The sequence below is a fragment of the Sipha flava genome, unplaced genomic scaffold (assembly GCF_003268045.1).
Source record: "Sipha flava isolate LNK unplaced genomic scaffold, YSA_version1 130_pilon_pilon, whole genome shotgun sequence".
Classification (NCBI taxonomy): domain Eukaryota; kingdom Metazoa; phylum Arthropoda; class Insecta; order Hemiptera; family Aphididae; genus Sipha; species Sipha flava.
This window is the reverse complement of record NW_020271756.1, coordinates 2104388-2131649: the sequence shown is the minus strand read 5'-3', so window position 1 is coordinate 2131649 and position 27262 is coordinate 2104388. Positions and strand designations below refer to the sequence as shown.

General features: G+C 30.9%; 2 protein-coding genes across 3 annotated transcripts in view; both read left to right on the top strand.

Annotated features, from left to right (window-relative positions):
• The window catches only part of LOC112694484 (C-Maf-inducing protein-like), a 36237-nt gene extending 30833 nt beyond the window's left edge, over nucleotides 1-5404 (top strand). For both annotated transcript variants that reach the window (XM_025569955.1, XM_025569954.1), the window contains exons 9-15: nucleotides 37-213; nucleotides 336-428; nucleotides 1123-1279; nucleotides 3350-3610; nucleotides 3981-4175; nucleotides 4245-4350; nucleotides 4412-5404. In XM_025569955.1, coding sequence (XP_025425740.1) covers nucleotides 37-213; nucleotides 336-428; nucleotides 1123-1279; nucleotides 3350-3610; nucleotides 3981-4175; nucleotides 4245-4350; nucleotides 4412-4536 — 1114 coding nt within the window. In that variant the 3' untranslated portion in view covers nucleotides 4537-5404. The remainder of the gene's footprint in view (nucleotides 1-36; nucleotides 214-335; nucleotides 429-1122; nucleotides 1280-3349; nucleotides 3611-3980; nucleotides 4176-4244; nucleotides 4351-4411) is intronic.
• Nucleotides 5405-11160: 5756 nt separating this feature from the next.
• LOC112694571 (mediator of DNA damage checkpoint protein 1) overlaps nucleotides 11161-27262 on the top strand; it is a 44482-nt gene continuing 28380 nt past the window's right edge. Inside the window, exon 1 of the mRNA XM_025570087.1 lies at nucleotides 11161-11674. Within this exon, the coding sequence (XP_025425872.1) occupies nucleotides 11620-11674 (55 nt within the window). The 5' untranslated portion in view covers nucleotides 11161-11619. The remainder of the gene's footprint in view (nucleotides 11675-27262) is intronic.

The following is a 27262-nucleotide window of genomic DNA, read 5'->3' as shown; positions in this document are numbered from 1 at the left end:
AACCGAACTCATGCGTATACTTTTGTATGTTTTTAGAGTGCACAGTGCCAGCGCTGTATGTCCTCATAACAGGGTGCTGCCGAACATGGTGTCCACCTGTATCACCGCTATATACTCTGCTTCAGAAGAGTTGCCGGCAAATTGTTCGGAAACCGAATTCGATTGCTATTACACCAATCACCTGAGATGCTACATTGTTGTTCTTCAAAACATGTAATATACTCACACACACACATATATTCGATTATAAACTCATCTCCTACCCCCAATTCATCCTCGATCTATAGTCATAAAGGTATGCACTTTGATTTAAAAACTTAAACATTTGTCAACAGATCAGAATACAGCGACTGGCTGTACGGACTTGCTCAACTGTTGCGTCCGTTGCCATTTCCCGCATTGCTGTTAATTCGTTCAATTTTTATGGAGTACGTATTTTTTATTGCATTCATGTTAACGCAAATTTAAAAATTGCGCCGCATTATTATTGCAGCAGTAAACACTGCTACGAGATCCAACATTATTAATTTTAATAACTAATACGCATAGTTCATTATTTTTAAAATGCTATTAGTTACAAGTCTTTGACAAATTAATTAACTATTTAAATATTCACAATTTAATATTGTTATAAGAACTATAAAAGTGGATAATACAACAAAAGCAAATAATATATAACGAATAATTACATTATTATTATATCTTGCCAGGATATAAGTACAATTTATTTGTATACTCATTTGTTTGACATTTTTTAAATATGTACATGAATATATTTTGTAATAATATATAACCAAACAGTCAATATAAAATAATATATGCCACTTATTTTAATAGAACGTAATTTATGCCCTACATTCTTTACTCGTATTAGTTACTAATACAATTTAAACGTGACATTTCTTTTATGACAGAAAATAATATTCCAAAAAGGTTTTGACAACCATTCTGATTTTGACACTATCCGAATAATACTTCACCCAGGACCCATGAGAACTGTTTGGTTTCTATTGTACGGTCACTATTATTATTGTTTCACATTAAAATATAGAATGGTTTATGAAAACGCAAATTTGTGCTACTTCAATACCAATTAACTATTGTTCTTTTTTTGTTTACTAGGGACATGTCCTCTGTGATATTAAAAATAGGACTGCACGAAGATTGCGAAATTCATAAGCAGGTGTTAGCTGTCCGCGAGACAAAAGACGGCTGGTTCGATTTATGTTCGCCAATAGGAGCCGTGTTCTGTGGAAGTTCACTTGTGTGGACTCAACTGGTATTTTTTTATATCAAACAGTCACATTATGATCTTACAAATAATAAATTTACTTATATATGTTACTTATATTTTCTTAACTCTGCAACATTATAAATTCCTCTTTGAATCAATGTTAAACATTTTTTTTAAATCTGACAAATATAAAATATAAATACCTGTTTATAATTTAACCTATATTACAAAAAATATACCCATAATTTAAATAAATTAAATTTAAAAAAATATAAATGGTTTTTATAAATATAGTTAATATTAAAATTATTATGCATACGAAAAGATTAAAATAGACGATTGTAATCCGAAAATGTTCAAATACATATAATAATTATATAACCTATTCAGTGCTGTAGTCATAAAAAAAACAAATGGGATATAAGTAATATATATATATATATATATATATATATATAAATATATTATATAAGTTTTAACCAATCATCATATTATTATATCCAGTCTATTGATTATTATTATTATTATAGGTATATAATAATTTAGTCCATAGATAATAAATTATTATTATTGTCAATCGCCGTTCGTAATCTTTATTTATTTAAAGTTTAGATATTAATAGCATCAGATAATGATTTAAAACAAAACGACTACTGATTATTTGGGGAAGGGCGCAAATTTGTTAATTCTTACAGGGTGCCAATGACTCTACTGCCGGTATTATTAATACTATTAAATTTATAACTATAACTATTAATAAAAAAATTGAAAAATATTCATTAAGTGTTACCATTAGCTGAACGATTTAGCCATGACTAAACATGAATTTTTAGTTTGAACACTTCAATAGGTGAGCCGTTAGATTTAATAAAAAATTTAATTTAATATATTTGAAATTAAAAATGATACTCTCAGATTTGTAAAAATATTATTCATGAGACTAAATCCCCTTTCGCATTCAACTATTGAACATGGCAATGATGCGATTGTATTTAAAATAGGTTTAAAGTTTTTTGGTATCAATTCATTATCTTCAATAAAGGTTTTTAAATCTTTAGCTTTTTCAATTTCATCAACATAAAAACGACTTCAAATTTTTTGATGTTCAGATTCTCTATACCGATTACTTCCCGTTCCACTACTTTTTAATTTACCTAGATCCAGTAGGTACTGAAATATCACATAGCAATTGATAGTTTTCATCACCTAAACTTAAACTTAATCTTATCATCATTCTATCAAATATACTTTGAATGAATTTATTTTGGTAATGGGAATAATTTTTTTTCTCGGAATAAGTTGAACGTCATTAAATAATAGTTTTTATTTAGCATTTATCACTATTTTTTGTATATTCTTCTGGTTCTTATTTGAAACTCAATTATTCTAATTGTTCTTTTTATTAATTGTTCAGCTTTTAGTAGCGTGATTGTTCAAGAATGTAAATCATTTGATGAAAATGAGAGTTATTGAAGTACATCAAACATAAGACCTAGGTCTAAAACGAATTCTGGAATTTCAAATTCTTTTTTCAATCCAATAAATACCGAAATTTTATTTTTATCATTACTTGTATCATCACAATAACTTTTTAAATAAGAATGGAGGGCAGAAAATGATATCCAAACTGCTTTTACTATCTTTAGACTACTGAATATCTATCAAGTACTAAATACATGTCATATTTTAATAAACTGCTAATTCAAATCTTGACAAAAATTTGGAAAGTACAAAAATATTTTGGTGATAAACTGTACAAACTATATAACTTATCATTAAAGATTTTAGAATGGTCGATTCCTCGAAAGTCTTTTACTGTATCGAATATTGATAGTTCAAGTCTATGATTAATGCAATTCCAAGCAAAACGTTTTGGATACTTTTGACGTAATCAAATTTCAACATCTGCATTTTTACCAATCATAACACTAGCTTCATTTGTAGCTATAGCCACCCTATTTTTTGGAAATATTCTCCATGTAATCCATTTTATTTTAATACGTTCAGAAGTTGTTACTACTATTAACTGTTATTTAACTACTATAAATAAAATAAGATATTTATTGTATTTAAAAACCTTAATCGTTAAGTTATATTTATAATTGTTTGATTTAGCTTAAGACGTTAATGGCTTGCGATCGTTGCAAAAAAAAGAAATTGTTGAAAAACTTGAAGGCCAAGCATTTGGGAACTTGCGTCTCGGAGGCGTTAAAAAGCAACAAAATTGTGATGGATGTTTTGTGTTTAATGCTCGAGTGGATGGTTGTGGAAGACTTACATCAAAGAAATCAAATTGTTGATACACTCAAGTCCACCGAATTTGGGAGAAAAGTCTACGATGATTTTATGTCAAGACAAAATCAACTACTGGAATTGGTAAGATAAAAATAGAAGTTATGTTTTTTAATGGTGTTTATACTGATAGGTATGAGTACGTATAAGTGTTTTGTGTATTTATTATCTGATAAAATATCCAAAATCGACAAATCGTTTAAATACGTACATAGTAATATTTGTCATTCAAGTAACATAGTGGCGCTCTTTACGTATAATTTTCCGGTGATACAGAAAATAACTCATATAATTTTAAAATTATAATAAAAAGAACTTATACTTGTATCAAATTGTTAAACTGATAGATGGTATTATATTTTGTAATATAACATCAATGTATATTATATAAATAACTTAAAAGGTTGTTTAGAACGTTTCTTATTAACAGATCATGTAATAAAAATATTTCTAGAACCGAAAAGGTGGACCGCAGAATCTGTCATTACCAGCTCGTGGTACTGACTTGGACCTCAATTCCATGTTTGATTGCGGTCCTTTCGGTAATTTAGAGTCCGTCGATTTGGCTTTTACAAATGTCACAGATACTTGTGCCAATACTTTGATCAAGTTACCATCTTTAAAAGTTCTTAACCTGTGGGGCACTCAGGTACGTGACCGTGTAAATGTTTTGAAACCCGTTGCAGCAGTTTTGTACGTAATTTTAAAATGATTTCAGTTTGGTGATTCTGGGCTATTAATCATATCGGATCATTTAACCAACTTACAAGTGTTGAATCTGTGCGAGACGAAAGTCACCGACAGAGGAATCGTATCGCTCATAAGTAATATACGTGCGAGTGTTTTTAATTTTTAAAACCTATGATTTCATGAACTTGGTTTTAGGTCTTATAAATTTGAAAAAACTTAATTTAAATAGCACCAAAGCAACAGTCCGCTCTGTAGATGTATTGAAGAAAAAACTACCAGGTCTGCACGAAGTAGATGTCAGATACTCTTTCGCCTGGTAAAAAGTATTTTTTTGTTATGTTATTATAATGTGTTCAACATAAAATGGTTATTATATTAATTTTTATTTTTGTTGACAATCTGCCTGAAAAACACATTTATCTAAGTATTCATTTTACGTGCAACTATAATAATAATAACAATAACGATTTAATATTATATAATATATAACTGTTTTACTCTTCGAGTATAAAAAGACTGTGGCCCCGTTTTTTTTATACATACTTTTTACCTTTATTTATAATATATTACCGAATAAATGTTTAAGGTAAAAAATAATTGTTAATTGACATTATTCAATGTTTTGTTGATAATATAAGTAAATATTAATGCTTAAGTGACACCGGGACACTGCATATAAGACTATGCCACAATGTTATATTATCTATAGTCGTGCCTTTTTCTTTAAAAAGCTAATTATATAGAGTATATGTATTACTCGTACTTAATTTTACTTATAGAAACGCTCAAAATTTTAAATTTCCATTACGATTTTATTATATTCATAGATAGGCGAATACGTCATATTTGTTTATAATTTTTTTTATTCAACTTTTTTATCGTAAAACATTCGTATAAATGTGTAACAACGAATTTCGACGAACAAAACTCTTTCACGGCGGATTGTTTGAATTTTGATTCTGGTTTTACCTACCATAAATTATAACTATATGAAAACTAATATACACGGAACAATAATTTAAGTGTATGTTAAAAAAAACATGAAATCTACACAAAAAAGGGTACGAACTGTGAGGGTATAAAGAATAATATAAAGAAAACACCAGGTAAATGATTAATACCTGTGTCATAAAATGTAGGTAGGCATAATATTATCACAGTAATAATATAATCATTATTTATTATTAATATTTTTATTATTTATTATTATTATTATTATTGTTATTACTACTATTATTATTATTATTACCATAATTATGATTATTATTATTATTATTACTATTCTTATTTTTATTGTTATTAATTTTATTATTAATACTTTAACTATTGTCTATTATTTTTATTATTATTTTTATTATTATTATTGTATACCATACATTAAAGCGTAAAATATTTTACACATAATTCATAGAACACGTACACTTATGTCGAAATAAATTAAAAAAACTTGTAAGATCTATGACTACCTCCAAGTGCTAAACTAATTAGTACATATCGCTATATTGTTTTTCTTCTTAAATGGGGTTTTTTTTATCACCCATGACGTATAGAATATAAGTGTAAACATTGAAATTCAATCTAAATATATCTAATATAAATAAAAAAAACATCTAAAAGATTTTGAAAATTGTTTGTTTATTTTAAATTAAAGCGTTATCTGTTTTCTGTATCATTAAAAAAAAAAAAAAAAAAAAAAAAAAAATTATAAAAAAATATTTTTACAGTAAAATGAAAATCAATCAAATTGTTTTGATTGAATATTATGTTTTGGCATCGTCATACGGATCTATTCTTTAGAGTTACGTACATAAAAGAATTTATACAATTTTTTTTTTTTTGGTAAAGATTAAATGGTGAATAATAATTACTTAAATACTGGATAATTTGTTCAAGAAGATACCACTATTACTGAATCAACTTTTAAAAGATTCCTTTCAATTATTTTTCTATTGATCACATTGTGTTAAATGACACCATTTATTTTTTTGATAAACTTTACGTTACATTTTATTTATATTTGTATATTCTGTGTGTGTCAATATATTTATCCAATTAAAAACAAATTTAACGACATTTTGATAATCAGGAAAAGTCTAGAAAAATCTTGATAATTAATTTTATCTCATTATTTTTGAGATAGAAATATTTTGAATGTGTGCGGTAAGAATAGATGCACATATTATTATGTCACCAAATATGATTTGACGATCCTTAGTTTATTTGTTTAATGAAATCAAATCATTTTACGGTTATTCAACTATTTTTTGATATTTTACATTTCTAGATTTTTCATAATGTTTCAATGATTTTGATGCATTATATATATATTTTACAATTTCGTAATTGGGTTGATTAAACCTTTACAGAAATTAAATAATTTCATGTATCCATAGCTTTTGGATTCTTTATTTTATCAATAATTTGAAGAACTTTTGAGATGCCTAAAAAATCACTTCCCAAAAATACTAACTAAAGTACCAATACAATTTACTATTATATACTATTCCTACTGATCGTAGCAAACTTTCTGATCGAAATCACAAGGGCGTATTTTAGAGAGGGGACAAAAGGATGATGGCCCCCCTTCTGGATTTAACAACTTGAATCGGTGTGCAGTATTTTGAATTTCGATTTTTTTGACATCCACGGTACCGTTCTGTCTTATGATCATAAGCGTGTGCAGACATAACTGGCAGGGTAGTCAAACATAACACATTATCATTTAATATTAACAAAAAATTTGCATTCGTAACTTCATTTAACTTAAAAACTATATTTCTCCAGTATTCTTACATTTTTTTTAACGTTAACTAATGTTTCGAAGTGGTTGAAAATAATATGTTTATTTATTATTGTGATCATATTGAATATTTTGGTGAGGGTGGGAAGTTTCACAGAATAGTCAAGTACCTACCCTGACTACCCCGTGTGCACGCTTATGCTTATGATTACATGTTACGTGATAATAACTACTATAGTCTAAAGAAATAAAATAATTTATAAACTATTAAATATAATTTATATTATGTCTATGATAATAAGTACTTCTGATTTCGAAAACCGTGTATAAAATATTAAACCGTGTACAAATATTAAAAAAAAAGAAATACGTAACAGTAAGACCAATACATTCACTCGGAATCCAAAATATGTGAACGTGAGTCATAAACCCTTTCATTTTGATCGAAACGTTACTATTATAGAATAGTTAAAGTTTTCGTTCGTTGACATTATTACTCAAATATTTTAAATAATTTTATAAATAATCTTTTAACAGTTTTTTCTATATGTAGGTATAGTGCAATTAATTAGTATAACCAGATAAAAATTGGTTGATTTCATGATTATTTCTATGTGGACTTTTATTTAATATCTTCAAGTCACTCGGACAACTAGATAAAATCAAGAATTAATTGAATAGCTACGTCGTGGACTGCGTTCAAGACTAAATCTACAAAACATTAATCTTTGCTGCGCAATGAACAGTTATTCGTATGATTATACTTCGATCATCAACGAATTCTTTGAGTCATGGTATTTATCCGGTCTACGGTTCATCTCGCCGAAGGTCATCTTTATAGTTGCATTCCTTGCACCCATACAACTGGTAATAATCATCAGACTGCAGGTTTGGCAAAAGTAACCATGATTGTTGTCTTCAATCTTGCTATTGATCAAACATAGAATAAGTTCACCAATTATTCCGTATTGGTACTTTTTCATTACGTAAACGGTTTAAAAGATTCCAATACAGCCACTATGTATCTATATAATAAACTCCAAAACTAAGAAAATAAATAATTATTTTGATTTATAAATATTTTTAAAATCATTTTTATAGTCAATCAAGTGCTATACAATATTATTTTTCTTATTTTTCTTTTATTCATGAGAATAAAGAAAAAAATAATCGTACTATATTGTATACGAATAAGACCAATTCCTATTGTACAAATAGACTGAACTATTTCATCTGTTTAGTCATCATAGAACGAACTATATAATAAATGTATAGTTTCATCACGATAATACGACGATATAATACGGTATTTTAGTATTTATCGATTTGTCACATGGATATCTACAGTTAAGAAAGAAGCACAAATATATGTCCATACAACTATGCGCTGAAAAGCGATTAATGTTTAGTTCTATTTATCTGTATGTATGTGAAGTATATTACTGTATGCGTATATCCGAAATAACAATAGTACCCAAATATACACACAAAATAAATGTATTGTGTAAATATCTATGAGACAAATTAAAAGAAATGTGTCACCTAAACACACAAATAACGGAATACCTGCCTGTATGGTAATAAATGTACCAAATAGATTCAATTTCAGTAAAAAATTTCTCAAAAACGTTGAAAAATGTTACATTACTTTAATAATATTTAACGTTTTAAGTAGAGTATGTAATTTTCGTTGCTTGCTTTCTCGAATTCTTGTTGTTTATGATTGTATATATTCTTAATGTATGCTACGTGTTTACCTGTAGCTAAGTTCACACCTAGTAAACATCTGGAGAAACATTGTTTGTCCAATGTTTGTTAAACAGTTTGTGAAAATAACAAATATTTTATTTGTTTGCTCAATTCATTATTTATGATTATGACATATCTAAAGCAAGTCACTTATGTAGGAGCTGCGTTTATTCATAATCACTAAAAAAAAAGAAGTATAGAAGTAAGAGACGATGGCGGGTAAGACAATTACTACAACGCCAAAAAAATGATAGTGAAGAATGTTTCACTTTGGATTTACACGCAAATGATTTATTATACTATTAATTATTATTTTTTTTGTATTTTTTTTATTTTTATCTATGTTGTTTGTAAATATCCATTTAAGATAACACCAGTGGTGATTTTGACCAAACTTCAAGAAGGGGACGATTTAAAATATCAACCCCACTGAACAATTGTATAGCTCAAAATAAATAATAATATATGGTAATATATAAGTATTGTATAGAAACATTTATTTATATGAAATAATTTTTCTTTTTAAAAAATATATAGATTCATGATGTTAAATTAATGGTAGATATATTTTTTTTGACGCATTGACGAACAAAATTGTTTGAGAACACAATGTTCGAACATGTTTGTTGAATATTTTGGATGTTTAACGAGCGTTTGATCAAACGATTGTAAAATATTTGTTTGGTGTGGACACAGCTTTGATATTCTATTTCGATAACATGTGATAAAAAGTATTCACATATATTATATTTTAAATTAGAATTAGCTTTTAGCAAAACTTATTTTTATTAAACGGAATGATCTAATGAACATTTAAAACATTTCAATTATCTTCTATTGCCTATTGGCCGTGACCTGTTTTTAACTATCATAAATACGTGTACACGCATAAAAAAATAATGACTCATAGTTCACTTTAATAGAAGAATAATACTTTCTTAATTACATAATTTTGAAACAATGGATTTTTTTTTATTTTATTATTTACGTTATTTAAAAATATATGAAAAAATATAATTTTAAATATATAATTAAAACTATTAATTAAATTCGATTAATTAGCTATTTTAACATACCTCTATTACGAGTACCACAAGTAATTAAAAATTAAAACTATTAAATTCAATTTGTAATAATTAAATAAATATAATTTTGCTTATAACCATTGTAAATTTAAAATTTAAATAAATATTTAAAGCTCTTATCTGAATAACAATTTTTAAAACATTATAGTTAAACTAAGATTATGGAAATGTTGAAAACGGTATTATTATATATATTTAATAATGAATAATAATATATATATTGTAATATTTATCATAATAAATTAAAAACACAAAAAACGTACAGCATGGTGCACACGAATTTATGGTGACCAACATGATAATTTGCGACTGCTGTTAAATAAGTGGTTTTAAAAAGAAAACATGTATAGCTACTACTTATAACTACATAATACATTATATCATTAGCTCTATAAATAACCTAACTCATGTTTTTCAATTCGCCTAAAATTTTATCTAATTTGTATTTGATCATAAATATAAGCTTAAAAACTATTGAATGTTCTAGTTCGAATCTTGAACTATATTATTTTAATATTTCGCACCCGGTGTTAAATAATATATCTAAAGAAATATTGTATACATATATTATATGTTTTTGAAATCCGCACATACTATCCATATTCGTCAATCGTAAGTATAAAATTGTTATTTATTCTTTTCATTAAAAAAAAAAAAAAAAAAAATGTTTATAATATATAAATGTATTATTATTATTATTATTTGGTTTTTTTTTTTTTTGTTGTAATTTATCTGTTATAAATCTAACGTTTACCGGTACGTTAATTTTCAAGTACCCAATGTAATATTCGGTACCGAAGTATATTTCACGATAGGTTTACAATATACACCTGCGAGACCATCAAACATAGGCCGCGTCACCTGCCCGTGGATACACTGTTGTAAAAAATTCACCTGGACGCAACAGCGCGTCGTCGACCGCAGAAAGTCGAATTTCCCATGCGTCTACGCGTAAAACCATCGCGATTACGTTTAAGTCCGTCTCGTAAACCGTGTTCGCTGTTGTATACGTGCACGTCAAACGTGATCGATTACATTAAACAGTGGACTACGAAGCATTATTGTCCGCGTTTATATAACATCAACGTACCTACCGTTGGAATTTCGAAGAACCATTACGCAGTGCAGTTGTAATATTATTATACACTTTTGGTATAAGGACTGAATGACACACGCACGCAAACGGCAGACACCATTTTTTTTTTTTTTTTTTATGCGTTCGGTGGTCTTCGTACGAGAAAAATACGTATTAATCGGTTAGTACATTGCCGCTACGTATCTGTCCGGATAGACTACACGCTGTCGGTGTAGTACGCGTAGTAGGGTCACGGAGGGGAAAACCGTTTCGAGTTTCACATCACCGTGGCGCGCGCAGTGTCAGTGACTTCAACGCCCGGCTCAGTTTCTGGCTGTCGTTCTGTGACGTTATACACCGCGTGCGCGTCCAAGTTTCCGTTACGCGGTGCAGTAATAAAATCATCGTACGCACGTTTTTTTTTTTTTTTACGCTTACAAAACTTTGTCGACCGTTTTCATACGGATCGTTCTCCCTTTCGATAACGGTAAATCTTTCTTCCCGTCCAGGATCGCACTTTCCAAAACAGTGTTCCGCGCGAAACGCATTCGGGTCCGGTAGTTCACACACGGGTCCTTTCGTAGACGTTGCCTTGCTCGTACGCGGAACATAATAATTTCAATACTGTTTTTTAACGCGATTTTTGTGCAATGTGTTTGTGAATGTGAGTGCATATATTCTGCCCGGAAATACGTGCATAAAACGTTAACACCGGTGTGATCGACACGAAAATGTAATTAACGTCACTTTGACGATGAAGAGCGATTTTATAATGCTTATGACACTGCTGCTTGCTATCACCATCATCGGTAAGCTAATACTTACGATTATTATTATACTATGGTCTATTTTTTCACGATCAAAGTAATACTGCCACGTGCGAAGTTGAACGATCTAATATTTGTTCTTTTGATACACAAAAACATAACATCGACATTTAATTAATGGAAAAATTGTAAGATAGTTTATTAGTATAAATTATCTTAAAATTTTTTTTTTTTTTTTAACGTTTGCGATATTTAAATTATACCAATATTAATTACGATGTTCAACGTTTGATATAAAAATGTATTCGTCTCGCATTTTTGCCATCATTAATTTGGACTTAAAATTTTCCTTGATAATGTTAACTATGGTTAATTTCTAAATACTAAATGTATGTGAGTTACGAACTACGTTTAAAACAATGTTAAGTAATAATTAAGAATTTAGTTGATGGTATGAGAGACACGTACAGATATCAGTAACTTTTAAATGGTCGCACGAATGAAATTGATACTGCTTCAAAATGACGAAGATATAATAATGTATAGATTTTACTAAATATTCGATATTATTTAAATATTGTAGAATCGTGCGAAATACAAGTATTATTATATCTTCATAAACAGTAGCTTTATTTTGTTTGGCGAAATCGATTTATCGTGGTGACGAGAGAAACCGAACAATAATCTATGGTTAAGATCAACGTATTCCTATGTGTATATAATAATGATGGTTATAGACTACATGAAAAAAATTGATAAACGTTTATATGTATGCAAAAAATATACAACAACGTGCGTATTAACAGTAACTTTAATATCTTTGTGAATATCACATAATATGCAGTGTACATTTCTAACGAATCAACCGTTTTCCGATATTCATACAGTATACTATTTGTATAAGTGCACTGTGTACGATTTGAAAAACATCATCGCGTTCGCGTTCTCGACGGTCGTACAATTGGTTTATTATTATTTTGAAATATTTCTTTTTGTGTGTACCACGGGTTTTATAAGGCAACATAAAAAAATTTTTTTTAAAAGAATGAAGAAGAAAAATAATATCTATAGGCGGTTCGCCGACAGATGCTTGGTATAGATTGATGGATGAAACGGAGACGTGTCAACGAACGCGCGGGGAATTTTTATGAAACGACGACGACGATGGCAGAAACAGAATCCGGTACATCGGTTTCCGGTGTTTTACGGTCAAAATGCGAATGGCCGCCGGTCGTTTGTTACCAAGAGGACCGTGACCCGTCGCGCGTACCTTTTATTCTAATACGCATTATACGCATACGCGTATCACAAGAGAAAGTGAATTATGTTATGTGTGTGTGTATAGTATTATGGCTATGCCATGTGCGATCGTCATCGAAATTTCCGTGCGCTCATACGGAACTCGCTCCAGCAGGATTTCAGTGTACGCGTTTACGTAACGTCCTTCGAACGCTACGCGTTCAGAAACGATTGTCTCCGTCATTCGACCTGCCCAGGACCGGCACGGCGTGCGCGTGCGCTATCTAATCGGCCAACACGGAGAGCAGCGGTTTTACAAGCCAATGTTTGTGACAATAATTTTTCCGTACAGCCAAAACCGCGTGGCGCGAAACGAACCTTAACCAAGGGTCGATGACGGGAGAACGTGGAAGAATTCGAAAACGAAAAACTGTTGTTGTCGCACAAACAAAACCCCCAGGATTTTTAAGCTTTCCGCGTATTCCGCGATTAAAACCCTTTTCGGTACGATCGTTGTTAGTCGTCACGCGGTATGAGAACAGCTAACAATCAAACAGTACAACGAAGGCTGGACCAGCTCGATCAGACATACTGAAACGCCGATACACTGTGTGTACATTCGACCGGCAACATTTTCGACAACGAGACAGGATACGTTTCTCCTACGGTAATAATAATACTTCGTATTTCATCCGTTGGTCTAACTGCAGCGAATCGATTCGTACGATACTCGCAGGCCGACCCGGTAACCAATTCGTAAGCGTCCGTCAAGGTGAATCGAACAACGTCGGGAGACGCTACGATTGTGCATTTTAAGTAAAAAATAATAATAATAAACGTGAAATACGACCGAGCTACTGCCACCAGCGACTCTATTCCCGAACGGCAAACTTCCTCGGAATATGTACGATAGTCGTATAGCGACGATATCGTTTCAACGATGCGAGTATATTTCATTTCGAACTAATGAAAGAAAATTTCTACGGTTTTCGAAAATTAATACCACACGTCTAACGATGTATAAAAATACTTGTGTCTTGGCATCGTAAAATTAAAACATAATGCGCCTGGTTTCACTAAAAAATTTTTTGATTTGCAAGCGAAATATTTATTTGCATATACTATTCAATTTATACGGTTTATAAGTCCATTTGTCAACACGTCGATATTTTTTTTTTGAGAAATAAATAATTAGAAAATAATTATAGCACTTGATATAACTTATTATCTCTACTGTGTTGCATAACATAATATGTATTATGACGTAGCAAATATTATTACGTCGGAAAATTCTTAAAATATTTTTTTTGAATTTTCGTTAGCTGACAGAACAATTATAACACGGTATTAATACTCTACGGTATATCGCGGTACTGGTGTTCTGCCCGGTACGACAATGCATGACTTAGCGTTCTACCTACGCATAATCAATTGGGAAATCGCCATCATTTGTTAGCTTTGTATACTTGAAAATATGTTCATAGCAAACTAATATTATTTTGGTCATTTAATTCCTTAATTTTAAATTATAAAACAAATTAAATAATAATATTGTAAAAAAACGAACTAGAATAGAACACATATTTACACCTAAATTGTTTAAAAACAATAGTATTTCTGTTTACAGTTATATAATATCGACAAAATAAAAAAAGTAAATTTGAAATGTAAATATGTTTAATAAATATATAAATATTATTATACATTATATTAATACACGTCATATTTAATTCTTAATTTTGATTTACTTAAATCTAAAATAGTTATAATATATTATTATAAATTAAAATCATAGTATTCACCATGTACGTCGTGTGAAATCGATAATTACACATATATATATATATATATATACAATTACATTTACAAATATTTTCTTTTTGAGTAATCTAATTAAATAAGTAACTGTTTTATGGTATATATGCATTTATTTTTGTTTTATTCAATTAGAACACAACGATCTGTGACTACACCAAAACGATTTTTTTAATAATAAATTCAATACACTATGATTTCGTACATTGACCTTTCAATAGTAAATCAATTACAACATCTTTGTAATTAAAAATATAAATTTCGCCTTTTGACAGATCTTTACAAAAATATTTTGATGGAAGTATACCTGTAACAAGTTTATCTTCATCCTCAAATATTACTAGTAACCATTAATAGGGCATTAAAACTATTTAAATCAAATATTTGTAGAAATAATCTTAAGAAATGTACAATTGAAGTTTTAACATGTAAACAAGTTATAATATGGAAGGATATGAAACTATTTGAACGTGTAGAATAGCGTCTATAACCAAACCTATATCCTTATTTTATTATAACCAGGAAAAAGACATCAATGATATTTTGTCTGGTGTGTTTCGAAATAAAATTATTCTAATACTTTTTGTGCAGAAGGATCGGTTGATATTTAAAAATTATGTTTGTACACTGAACTTAATTTTTCAATAGACACACTGTTACATAATCGATAGAACTTAATAGTAAAATATATTCGCTATACATTTTAGTGAATGGTTGGTTTGATAGATGTTTAATCGTCTAATAAGTAAATATTTGGTATTCTTTGTTGACAAGTAAAATATATTACAATGCACACAAGAACCGTGTATAACATAGAACGTTCTATACATTTTAGTTTTGCAATATTTAACGAGTTAGCGAATAGAAATATATCGATTTTTATTACTTGAAATTAATTTTAAATAACCGTACATAAAATTAAAATTTAAACTTCGCATCTATTTTACTAGCCGAATGAATGTATTATATTTCTGGCGGTGTACATGTTGCATGCAACGTTACAAAATGACCACCATACACAATGAAGTAATCGTTCTACACATTATATTAAGGTACAAAGTGTATTGCGTTAATATAAGGACGATACTTAATAATAAAATAAATACTGTTAGTATTTCCTATCGAATTATAATTGCGGACGAATTAATTTTTACACGTACAGTTTCGTTTACGATATATGAAATAGTTATTAAATCAAATTATTTTTAAGCGGAACAACGTAGCGACGGACCATGTCATAATTCACTGTGAAACTGTTTAATGGGAATCGTGTGGAAAAAAATGTAACTTTCATCCTCATTATAAAAATAAAAATACAACGAAATATATGTATTTCCATAATATGCATTTTTCTACCGGACCAGCATAATTAGATCATATAAATATTTATATTATTTAGTGCACGCAATTGACCGAGTCTCGAGTATATTATATTGTAGATAGACTCCCTCGATATATTATCACGTGAATTCATGCGTTTATCACGTCTTGAGAAGGGGAGATGAAGACTTTTAATTGACTTTCTTTTCTCTACTTTACACAGCTTGTTTTTCTTCCGTCTACCACGCAGCAAACCATATTAAAGTCGTTTAATAATTTATGTAAGTAGATATGTGGCGTGAGAAATATTCGGAAACTCAATTCGTTTTAAACGTAAAAACTTATATTATTAGAGAACGCGTATATACTTCGGGATACCAGGATAATATGTTAGTATTATATTTTATATAAAATATGCGTACGATTTAGTTTCATTTAAAATGTTTGTATCCGATTTACAGTAGGTGTGGTACAACTAATAAATTATGTCCCGGTATGTGCCACGACCCATGATGGATGGGGCCACTCACAATCACAACATGATAACGCATTAACATATTACTAAACTAATAATAAAACCGTTTAGAAAACTCATTGCGTTTTTCGGATTTGCATTTTTACAAAAACCACACAAACTGATGGTATACGTCAACGATGAACGACTCTTCTAGTGATGACGTTTTTATTTGGCTTGCATTGCCATTTTCCTGCTTAGTATAGAATCAGAGTTCATTATAAATATACCGTTAACTAATCACGTAGAAGATTAATAATTATACGTGCGGAACAGGCGTAAAAGCTACGGTTAATGACAGTACTAAAATTAATAAGTCAATATGCGTGTGGCTAGGTTTGATCGGATGTTAAAGTAAAAAAGTAAATTGTCTTCTACGAATATAAATGAATACTTAATATTGTATACATAATAAACTTTAATGTAATAAACCTAACGGCCAACAGTACGCGAATCGTATTTTCGGTTTGACTGTTACGAAAAGGACCAATGCTGCCGCTAGAACGAAACGAACGGCAAACATTCGTCCAATAACGAACGAGATTTTCGAAATTTCAACGTCCACGTTCCCGCTCGTCAAACGTGCCCAGTCGGTGGCCACCTTTTTAGTCCGACGCAAGAACGTATTTAGACTTACTTCTAAGAGGGAGGGGTAATTTAAATATTTTCTTTAATTCAGGCTCAAAATGTACAAGTAAAATGTTTGGTAATATTTAAATCAAGTGAATCCATTTGTAGTTTTTATTTCTAATCTAATGTCAAATCCGCTTAAAATCGACTTTTGCGTAATTATTTTTTAACACCTGTCTGTGTTTTGAAAGTTACGCTCATGTTTTATTTGATTTTCACTAAGTATGGACCAGACAAAAAGCCCAATTCAGCCATGCGTAATTTGTAATTTCGTTTATAAAATGATCCACACCAAAAAAATTTGAAATGTGTATCTTAAATATAATCAATTCCTTAAATACGGATTCAGGGAGGGGGCAATCGTCCCTTCGCTCTTCCCTAAAAACGCCCATAGTCCGACACCGGTCCCCTAGATCCTTCTCATCCGTTTTAATCCGTTAAACTTATTCGTTCGCTGTTCGTTCATCGCGTGCTGCTGTCTGCGCCCTCTTTGAACGTTCAAAGTTCCTGGTTCGATTGTGATTTTTTACGCAACACGTACGCATCGCGTTCAGCAGCAGTCGATATCGTGACTTTTCTCACACGTCCGATAACTGCCGTGACAAGTATTACCGCAAAACGTGTGGAGTGTACGCCGGAGAGCATCGAAAGTGCTGAGCCTTTTTTGGTTTTTTTTTAAAAATCCGACGGTGCACCCGTCACCTGGAACCTGAGTCAGGTGTAGATGACGGGTGGCCATTATTTGTTCGAAAATATCGCAACAGTTTCACGATAAAATTCCACGCGGTCAACAATATTTGGTACATAGGAGCGATCGTGGGACAGTGTACGTTACATCACGTGCCGTTCCTACGGACGGACACCGGTCTGCGAAGCAGAAGCAGGAGCAGGAATAGGTGGTGGTGGTGGTGGCGGCGGCGGCGGCGGCGACGCCCGTAATTGCTTTTTTCCCTCTCCTCCTGCTCCTCGTCCTCATTATCCTCCATGTCCGTCCTCGTCTCCTATCGTCGTACCGCGTTTTTGTGTTTCGTACTCGTTATGCCACCGCGCTCCTACCATTGACACGCGAACCGACGCGACGTCTTCGTGTAGTCGTCATGTCGTTGAACCCGCCGTAGACGACTTTCCGCCGAAAAACGCACGGAACGACGGTAGCATTGTTACACCGCTATTGTGCGCCTGTTATGCGCTTCGACGACGACACACGGACACGACAACGAGCAATATGACGGGCGTGCAAAACCGCTGACCGGCTGCTGCGAATCTTCTCACGGAACGGGACGCTATGATTCTTTCTAAGGATATCGATTTAGCCACCTCCGTCATTTTTCGGTACACCCGGTTATCGTTTCGACATGCGTACGAATAGCATAACAATTTTATTCTTACTGTGTTTGTTCGTTGATTTTTCACAAGAGTGCAACGAATACGTCACGTTTGATACATGGGGATGTGAATGGATCTTTTACACCATCTTTATTGAACCTTCATAAACGTAATACCAGTCAGCGCGACAACATTTGATGTACCTATTGCTTTAATATTTATTTTTCCCTTCAAAACGCGTGGGGTCTGTAGGTTACCGGAGAATAAATATTTTCCTATGAATTCGGATTTTTAACTTTTTTCCCCCCCGTAAACAATGCGTAGGCTAGGTTAGATTGCACTTATAATTGTTGTCAATTATAATGACGAGCAATGATTTCTTGACAAACGTCCATAATCCATCTTCTACTTATTGTTGTATTCACTTTCTTTTATGATTTGAGATTGATCGATAATAATAATTTATCTTATTCGTGTATTGTATACGACCATATTATAATTTCTGAATAAATTAATTATCATCTGAATCTAGACCATCGAAGTACCTTAATTGTTTCATGATAACTATGATATTTTATTTCTAAAGACGAACTTGATACACCGTTGGGAATTTCGATAAATTAATGGTCTATCTTTATTGCAGATTTAATTACCTATTTCCAAAATTAATGTTTAACCAGTTAAAAACGGATGCAGTTTTGAAGATATATAATAATTGAATGTGTATATACAAGTGAAGCGTATTACGATTTTTGGAAGTGTACAAAAAATTAACATAATTTTTTTTTAATTTAAAATATAACTGAATTGTAACGAGAGTTCCGAAAATTTTCCAATTGTCACCCAACGTATATATGTCACCACGTTCACTATGAGTCAGGCATTATAAATAATTCAAACATACCATACAATCTCGTACTTTCTGATTATCGGTAATTTTAATGAACATCCAAGTCAATAGGTTAAACTAACAGTATTTGCTAAAGCACAGATCTCTTATGAATACTAATATATATTTGTAACTGTATTGCAGGTATCGTTGAGATTATAAACATTGTTTTTCCTTATATTATACTATACATTTCTATAATTACAATTAAATTTCATTGAGTTTTTAGGATAGGAGTTACGAGTTGAAATTTCTTTAAATAAAGCATTAGATTTTTAAACTGGAAATCAAATAGATTTTAGATGTTTTAACAAAATCATGATGTATACATATAATTGCATAAAACTACGAATACATTACATTTTAACTACATAGAACATGAAATTAATAATTAAAATTCGTGAAAAAATTAATATTTTCAATCACACGTACTATATAATATTATAGTGACCTATTTATATGGTCATAGATCAATAATCAGAAATCGATTTTATACGGAAATATTTTATTAAATATTATTTGAAAACAATAGCAAGTGATGAAGATGCAAAATTATAACATTTATAAAATTTGAGTTATTTTACAATAAATATATAATATCAAATAACCGTTAAATTTCCGTAGTCCGCTATGTTAGCCATTCCCTTTAATTTTAATACAGAGAACTCCGCTGATCAATATATATATATTTATAGAACTTTCAAATTATATAACAATAATATACTGCGCTTAAGATATTTTCGAGTACTTTTCAAGCCATTCAATATTATGTTTTGTAATGTTCTTTCGTAAAATAATGAGACAGTCGGCGGGTGTCTAAATAATAAAGACAAATATGACAATAGTTATAATCATAGGCCTTAATAGTTAGTAAATCAATTACGATGAAGAGAAAACAAAAGTTCTTTGCCCTTTCGTTCAAAACAAATAACCACATACATAAACGATGATACAAATCACCGTACAACTGCAGCAAACGCAATGACTATGGGGAAAAAAAAACGTAAAACGTTGTCTAGAAAATAATATAATACGACCTTGTATTATTTTATTCAGTTCGTAAAACGTTTTTCAGGAAAAAAAATTAACGTTCGTGCTCGCCGATCAAAATGTAAATCGATCCATGATTGATACTAATTGGAAAAATGATGGTTGATTTGAAATCATAATCGTCAAAGACAACAACCCCTTGAAATAACTGTTTTGGAGAGAGCAAAAAAAACAAGATTTGACAGGAAATCGATATAAACGCATAGTAAAAAAAAAATAAATAAAAAAAGTACAATCTTTACAACTCAGGTGAACCGCCAAATCACGTTTACTATATTGGTATGGTTCATCAAACGCACGACTGCAGCATAGGTGAATGTAAACAATTTCAGAGTAACAAACGGAAAAATATAATATTATCTTAATACCATGTCTAATATATTCCATCAAGTTTAAATGCCAAATTGTCTGCAATTTTAGAATATTGTGAGTCGGATGAATAGATACGTAACAACATGATTGATAAAAAAAAAAAGGCCAATTGCTTTATTGTATCAATATATAATAGTTGGAATCTATAAATGGTACTCGTATTTCCATTGAGTTTTTTTGAAAAGTATGTGAACTTTTAATATAAAAGTGTAAATATATAATTCGAAAGACTGGGTACAACTAAAGGTTATTTGGCTTACAGGACAAATTTTTTCGGATGAATGTTGTCTGAATACAAATACAATAATTATATCCAAAGTTAAAACTGTTAATGTTTTATTGTAAAACTTGTTGTTGTTGTAAAACTTTTTATTTATACATATAATTTATAACATTTAAATAAAACAATTATTCTGTATATTATATCGAAAAAAAAACAATTGCATTCAAACCGATTACTATAAATTCATAATTGGTTGGTGATAATGAAGAACGCTTAACATCAACGTTCTATAAAAGAAGCACAAGATTATAGTAGTTATTGATCTAAAATTTTATTGTATAAAAGTAAAAAAAAAAAAAATGTATTATTTAAACACGATTATACTCCAAACCCCAGCACGTAATTGGACGTCGTGGTGAATTACGAGCTCTCGGAAGTGAAGTGAATTTCGTTAGCAGTTACAAAACAAAGAAAATAATTATATTTCGACTGTATAATATAAGTTCGGTCATAGAATTCAGGTCATCGTTCACGGACGATTAAATGTCAAAGACAACATCGGGGCGACCTACGGCGGCATCTTCGTACATAATTTTAGTGGCCACCTCATTCCACGCCACGTGTTGAGACTATATGAATATAAATATTAAGGTGATCTAGTTACCGACCAAAATGCACTGTATAATATATGGATCCATACACACATATACACACACACACACACACACACGTATGTATAGGTGTCTGGGAAACCGCGAACAGATATGATTCGGTCAGCAAACAAATTTGAATGAGAGCATAACGTCTCGGACTCCTCTTAGATTGTACAGGTATAATATTCCTCTTAGTTGAAACATCAATAACTACTACGGTACAACGGCGTAGCGGCAGAAATAATCATATCATATCGGCTGATTGCTAATTGTTACTTACCTATTCACCGGATAGTAATAATAATAATAATAATAATAATAATAGATATATGTGTTCTACTCAGAGGCGTTGATGATTTTCCGATAGTGCTGATGTAGTCTGCTGCAACGTAATCGGGACGAACACGCGCGAGTTGCGATCAGAGAAAGATGCATAACAACGTCCTCATTTCTGTGTCCTGTGACCGTCCTGTCAATACAATGTATATCCCACTGAGACGTGACTGCAGCGGGCGTGTTTAACTGTATAATATTATTCTCAGTTTTGGATGAATCGGATTCAAGGATTTACCGTGAAAAATTGTCATGTTATAATCGTCATTCTCGAAATACCGCGATGTAAAATAAATCTTTGTCCCGTCCGATTTATCGTCGACAAAAATGTACCGAATCATTTTTAATACCGCGGCAGTGACATGGTTTATTAATATTTTTATATAATCGACATAAAATTGTATTCCGAACTGCTACCGATCATTACTGAACAACAGTTATGCATACATTTTTTGGATTAGTTGACACACTATTATGTTACGTCCATATATTCGTAATAATATTAGCACAGTAAAAAATCTCAAAATAATACCGTCATATTTATTGTATTATTATTATTATTATTTTTTATTTATTTATTTTTTTTTTTTTTTTGTGAACATACATTTTTATCATTCGTTACAGTTTATTGACGGATTCAAACGTATACTATCGAAACGGTTACATTAACGGACAATTATTCTTTGTGAACTGTGTGAATTGACGAACTGCTTTACGTTTCTAATCATATATTTATTGAAAACTCGTAACACCTTACAACACCGTTGTGTCCGTCCGTTAGTTAAACATACGTATTTACAGTAGTTGATATTAAAAATAGGTGAAAACACATAAATATTTTTTTTTACGAATTAATCTAATTTACCTATATAGATTTTTCACATAAGCATATATAAAATGCCAATTTTTATTATTTTTTATTGTACCTGTAATTTCTATTGTTTGAAATACGTTTAGAAATTGAGAATTTGGCATACTAGTAAAGCTGGCTTTACTAACGTGTTTTAATTATATTAATAATACTTTCCAATTAGCTCTTTCGTCAGACGTTTGAATTAAACTTTTTTTTATAAAATTAATTTTATTTACAATCTATTCAAATGAGCATAAGTAAATGAGACGACAACAATATGGCTTGATTGACTATTTGAGGGGAAACCGTTCTGTTACTACTCGTATATCTCTTACTTAATAGGAAACATCGTCATTTTTTTTTTATATAAGTCAGTCTCTGGGCTGTTTTAAGTCTTCTTAGTTGATTTTTTAGGATTGGTGATCAAAGAAATTCAAAGGATTAAATGGTTTTGATTTGAATGGAGCTTAGAGTAATTTATATTATTATGCAATGCGTTATTGGTCTAATATCATTGGGCTTCAGTTATGTGCCTAAGATAAATAGATTGAAAAAATTAAATAGGTACTATGTTAAAGGGTTTTGCTTGTCCCCAAATTTGAGTACCATACAACTAAAGAAAGAAGAATTATATTTAAAAAATGGAAGACAAAAATTTATGATTATTTAATATGAATATTTATACCTTGTATTAAAATATATAATTTTCATGAGTTGTTAATAAATTAGATTAAAATAGCTTCTATGTATGCTTGGACATTAGTGTTTTTTTAATTTTTTTTTTTATTAAAAATAGAATATTTACAATCTGGAATGTATATTGTACAATGAACAAATGAGATGAAAATATTTTTTTTTAAGCATAACTTGAACAATGTGAGGGGGATGCTATTCAATGTAGAACCCTCAAAGTTTAATGATTTTAATTTAGATATTTAATTGGTCCTTGTAAAAGCGTATTTTAATCGATGGGGAAGAGGGGATAATCCGGTATGTTTACACTGCCTTGAATGGTAATCAGTAGGTTAGAGTGATAAGCTAATTTAGAGTGAAATTTTGAGTAATGGATGTAAGCAATTTTATTGATAGTTTCGTTGAGATCTTTTTGAAGTGAGTGTTTGGAAACGTACCAGGGGGCAGATGTTATCAATTGGAGGGTAATGGAATGGAAACGCCTGAATTGGTAGGGTTTGAGGCGGTTCGACACAGCTTGATATATAAATACCGTAGGCCTAAATTGGTTTAAGCATTGATTTGTACATTAATATTTTGTTTTTTAGATAAAGATTTGATGTGAGTATAGGAAAGAGGAGGTGAAGTCTGCTGTTAGCACTTTCCTTTTGATTTTCAAGCTGTATAATTTAAAATCTAAACATTTTACATATATGGTAAGGCGTTCCCTATATCTTACCAATTATTTAGGAAAATTAATTGCAAACTATTTTATTATTTTACTATGGGAAAACAACTATTCAGTTTAGTGAGTTGGTAAATATTACTTCAATGATTTACTAACCATTGTATACTTGTTCTTAGTGACAAGGATTTATTACATGTATTCATTGTCTGATGCTACTTATATTTTTGTATGAATACATTTATAGTTCGAGGATTCAGACATTATAATAAGCTAATATTTTTTGTTGATGTGAAAGTTATTCTCTATATTAAGCCCAATGGTGTATTTCAGACAATATACAATTGTATTTAACAGACTATTTAAATTGTTATTACTGCGGGTGTATCACATTGACAATGATGAATATGGATTATAGCATTGTCCAAATGTTGATATGCCGTTAAAAATCGACACGGATGTTCGATGAAATTCGAATAAATATCGCGATGAAAAGTTATCACCAGATTGTGACACAATTTGAACAAGCATTCAGTAATTATTGATATGACTGCATGAGATTAACATAAAAACTACAATATGGATATACATTATGAATATTATCATTATATTAACTCCCACGTTAAAAAAAATTACCGGTTATACCGTGTGGTAGTAAAATGAGATAAATTATTGATCTCTTACTCTACTTAAATATATTTATAGGCATTCAACATAAGAAAAATACAACTATTGGATAATTAACTCACAAGGGTAGTAAAGTTAGTATTGTATAAAAAATAAACGCTTTAATTTTAATACGTTTAACAACTCAATGCGTTTTACCATCTTTAAACTTTCATATTTTGAACCAACCATAACAAATAACAATAATAAAAACAATTTTTCTTTTTCTTATATAAATAATATTACATTACTTTGAGTAGTAGTAGAACTGTTAAACTGTATATTTTGAATACGCAATTACGTAGAATTAAAATATTAATAAAACAAAGAAGCTGAAGAACATATAAATAACTTTAAAACATACTTTCGATTCTAAAAACATATTTAAAGCTAAAATTATATCAAATCAAAACTAAATATATTTTCTAGTATACAGCCACAATCTAATTATGATTCAACAAGCTTATTTATGATAGCATACAAATTATTGCATTGTGGAGACAGATAAATAATAATCAAATTCGAATATATATAATTACGTATTTTATACTTTATAAATTGTATGTGTAGATATAATGTTATCAACGTAACAGTATGTCGGATTTCATATCCTCAAAATCGGTATCTGTAACAAGTATACAATAGAAATATACATGCACAGAACTACATTCGTGTAAATACCATCATTGTTTACTCTGAACGAGAACAGTATGCAATTAATGAACATGTACTCCTTTTGCCGTGAACAAAATGTATTTTCATGTGCACTCGATAAATTTAGTTGGTTAAAAATATATTTTGTGTTGGAGATGATGCCGGAATGCATGATTAAGACTAATCGAAAAGCCAGTTTTGTCTATAAACAAGCTTTTTTATAATTTATATATAACCACCTGCAGGGAAATAATGTTTCCGAATCGTTCCGTAAATCACTAAACCTGTACGTTTGTCCTTGACCCGAAACAACTAAGGTTATATAAAAAAAAAAAAATGTTCAACGGTAAATATCAAAAAAAAAAAAAAAAACCGTGTTTTACTATGTGTAAGATAAATGAACTTATAAAAGTATGATTTAATTATTTAAGTTGATACTTACGATTGAAATAGTAATTAGTAAAAGAATATAAATTAAGTCGAATTTTACGAAAACGAACACTATTATATTGTGTTATTATACGAAACGAAAGAACAAAAATAACGCGTAGATATTACGTTTGACGAAAACCCCTATTGTAATTCTGTATAGTGTTGCTTATATATATATATATATATGTTGCGTACAGCTTGAATAGAGTTTTAATCGCTGGACTCGGGTAGTCGATTAAATTTAAAATTCTTAAATGTACTCGTAAATACACACTCGCTGCGTTTCAAATTTCGTCGTTTATGAGGCGTGTATATACCCGCTGCTGTAGTCCATCCCAACAGGAAATTCCGTTATGTCTGACGTTCAGAACGCGTTTAACCCGACCGCGCGCGTTGAATACTAATTGAACGAGACTTTTATCGGCGCTGCGCGTACATTTTCGACATTATTTTTCTCCCCGCACAACGTATGCGTATTACGCGGGTATCTGGTCACTCCCTCTCTTTCTCTCGTTCTCCGAACGTATAACGTATTACAATATTTACGTACGCGTAGTACTACGTAATGCCAACAAGTTCCGTGACACCGGTGCTCGATCCGTGCCGCCTAGGTAACGATATTTATAGTGCACACATATAGTGCGACGAGCGATTAGAGCGGGCAAACCAACACCCCAAGGTCCAAACCGTAATCAAACGTACGTTACGCACTCGTACGACTCCGTACGCCGTGGTGCACTGTTACTACGGCGCGTAGTCGTACGGTCGCACGAGAACAGGAAGAAAAAATAAAAAAAAAATAACAATTCGTTCATATCACCTGGTCGTCATCTCGCGGTAAAATATGCGTGTCGTATCTCGTACACTCGCGTTACGGCGCGTTTCTCTTACGCATCGGGTGGTGTTGTTATTATTATTTTTTTCCTCGCGCGGAATCTCATCCGTTAACGTTCGCGTACATTCATACGTACGGTATACATCCCGGATAGCCGCAGCCACGTGGACACACTTACCCTCGAAAGATGCGAGGAACGGACGAAGGAAAAAATGATAAAATAATAAGTAATGTTTTTTTCCGATCGGCTGCCCGAACAGGTCGTCCGGCAACGTCGGACGGTTCGGCGTGTAACGGGTTAACGTAACGGTTCGGTAGGTATGCGAGGCCGTCGTCGACATTGACGGTTTTGCCCATTACCCGCACACGCGGTCCGTCGTCGCTTTCGTTGATTTCGCGTCGTCGTGTCGAACGCGGTGCACCCCGCGCCCGGAACGACATTTTTACCCCTCCCCCCCATGCCTCCCCC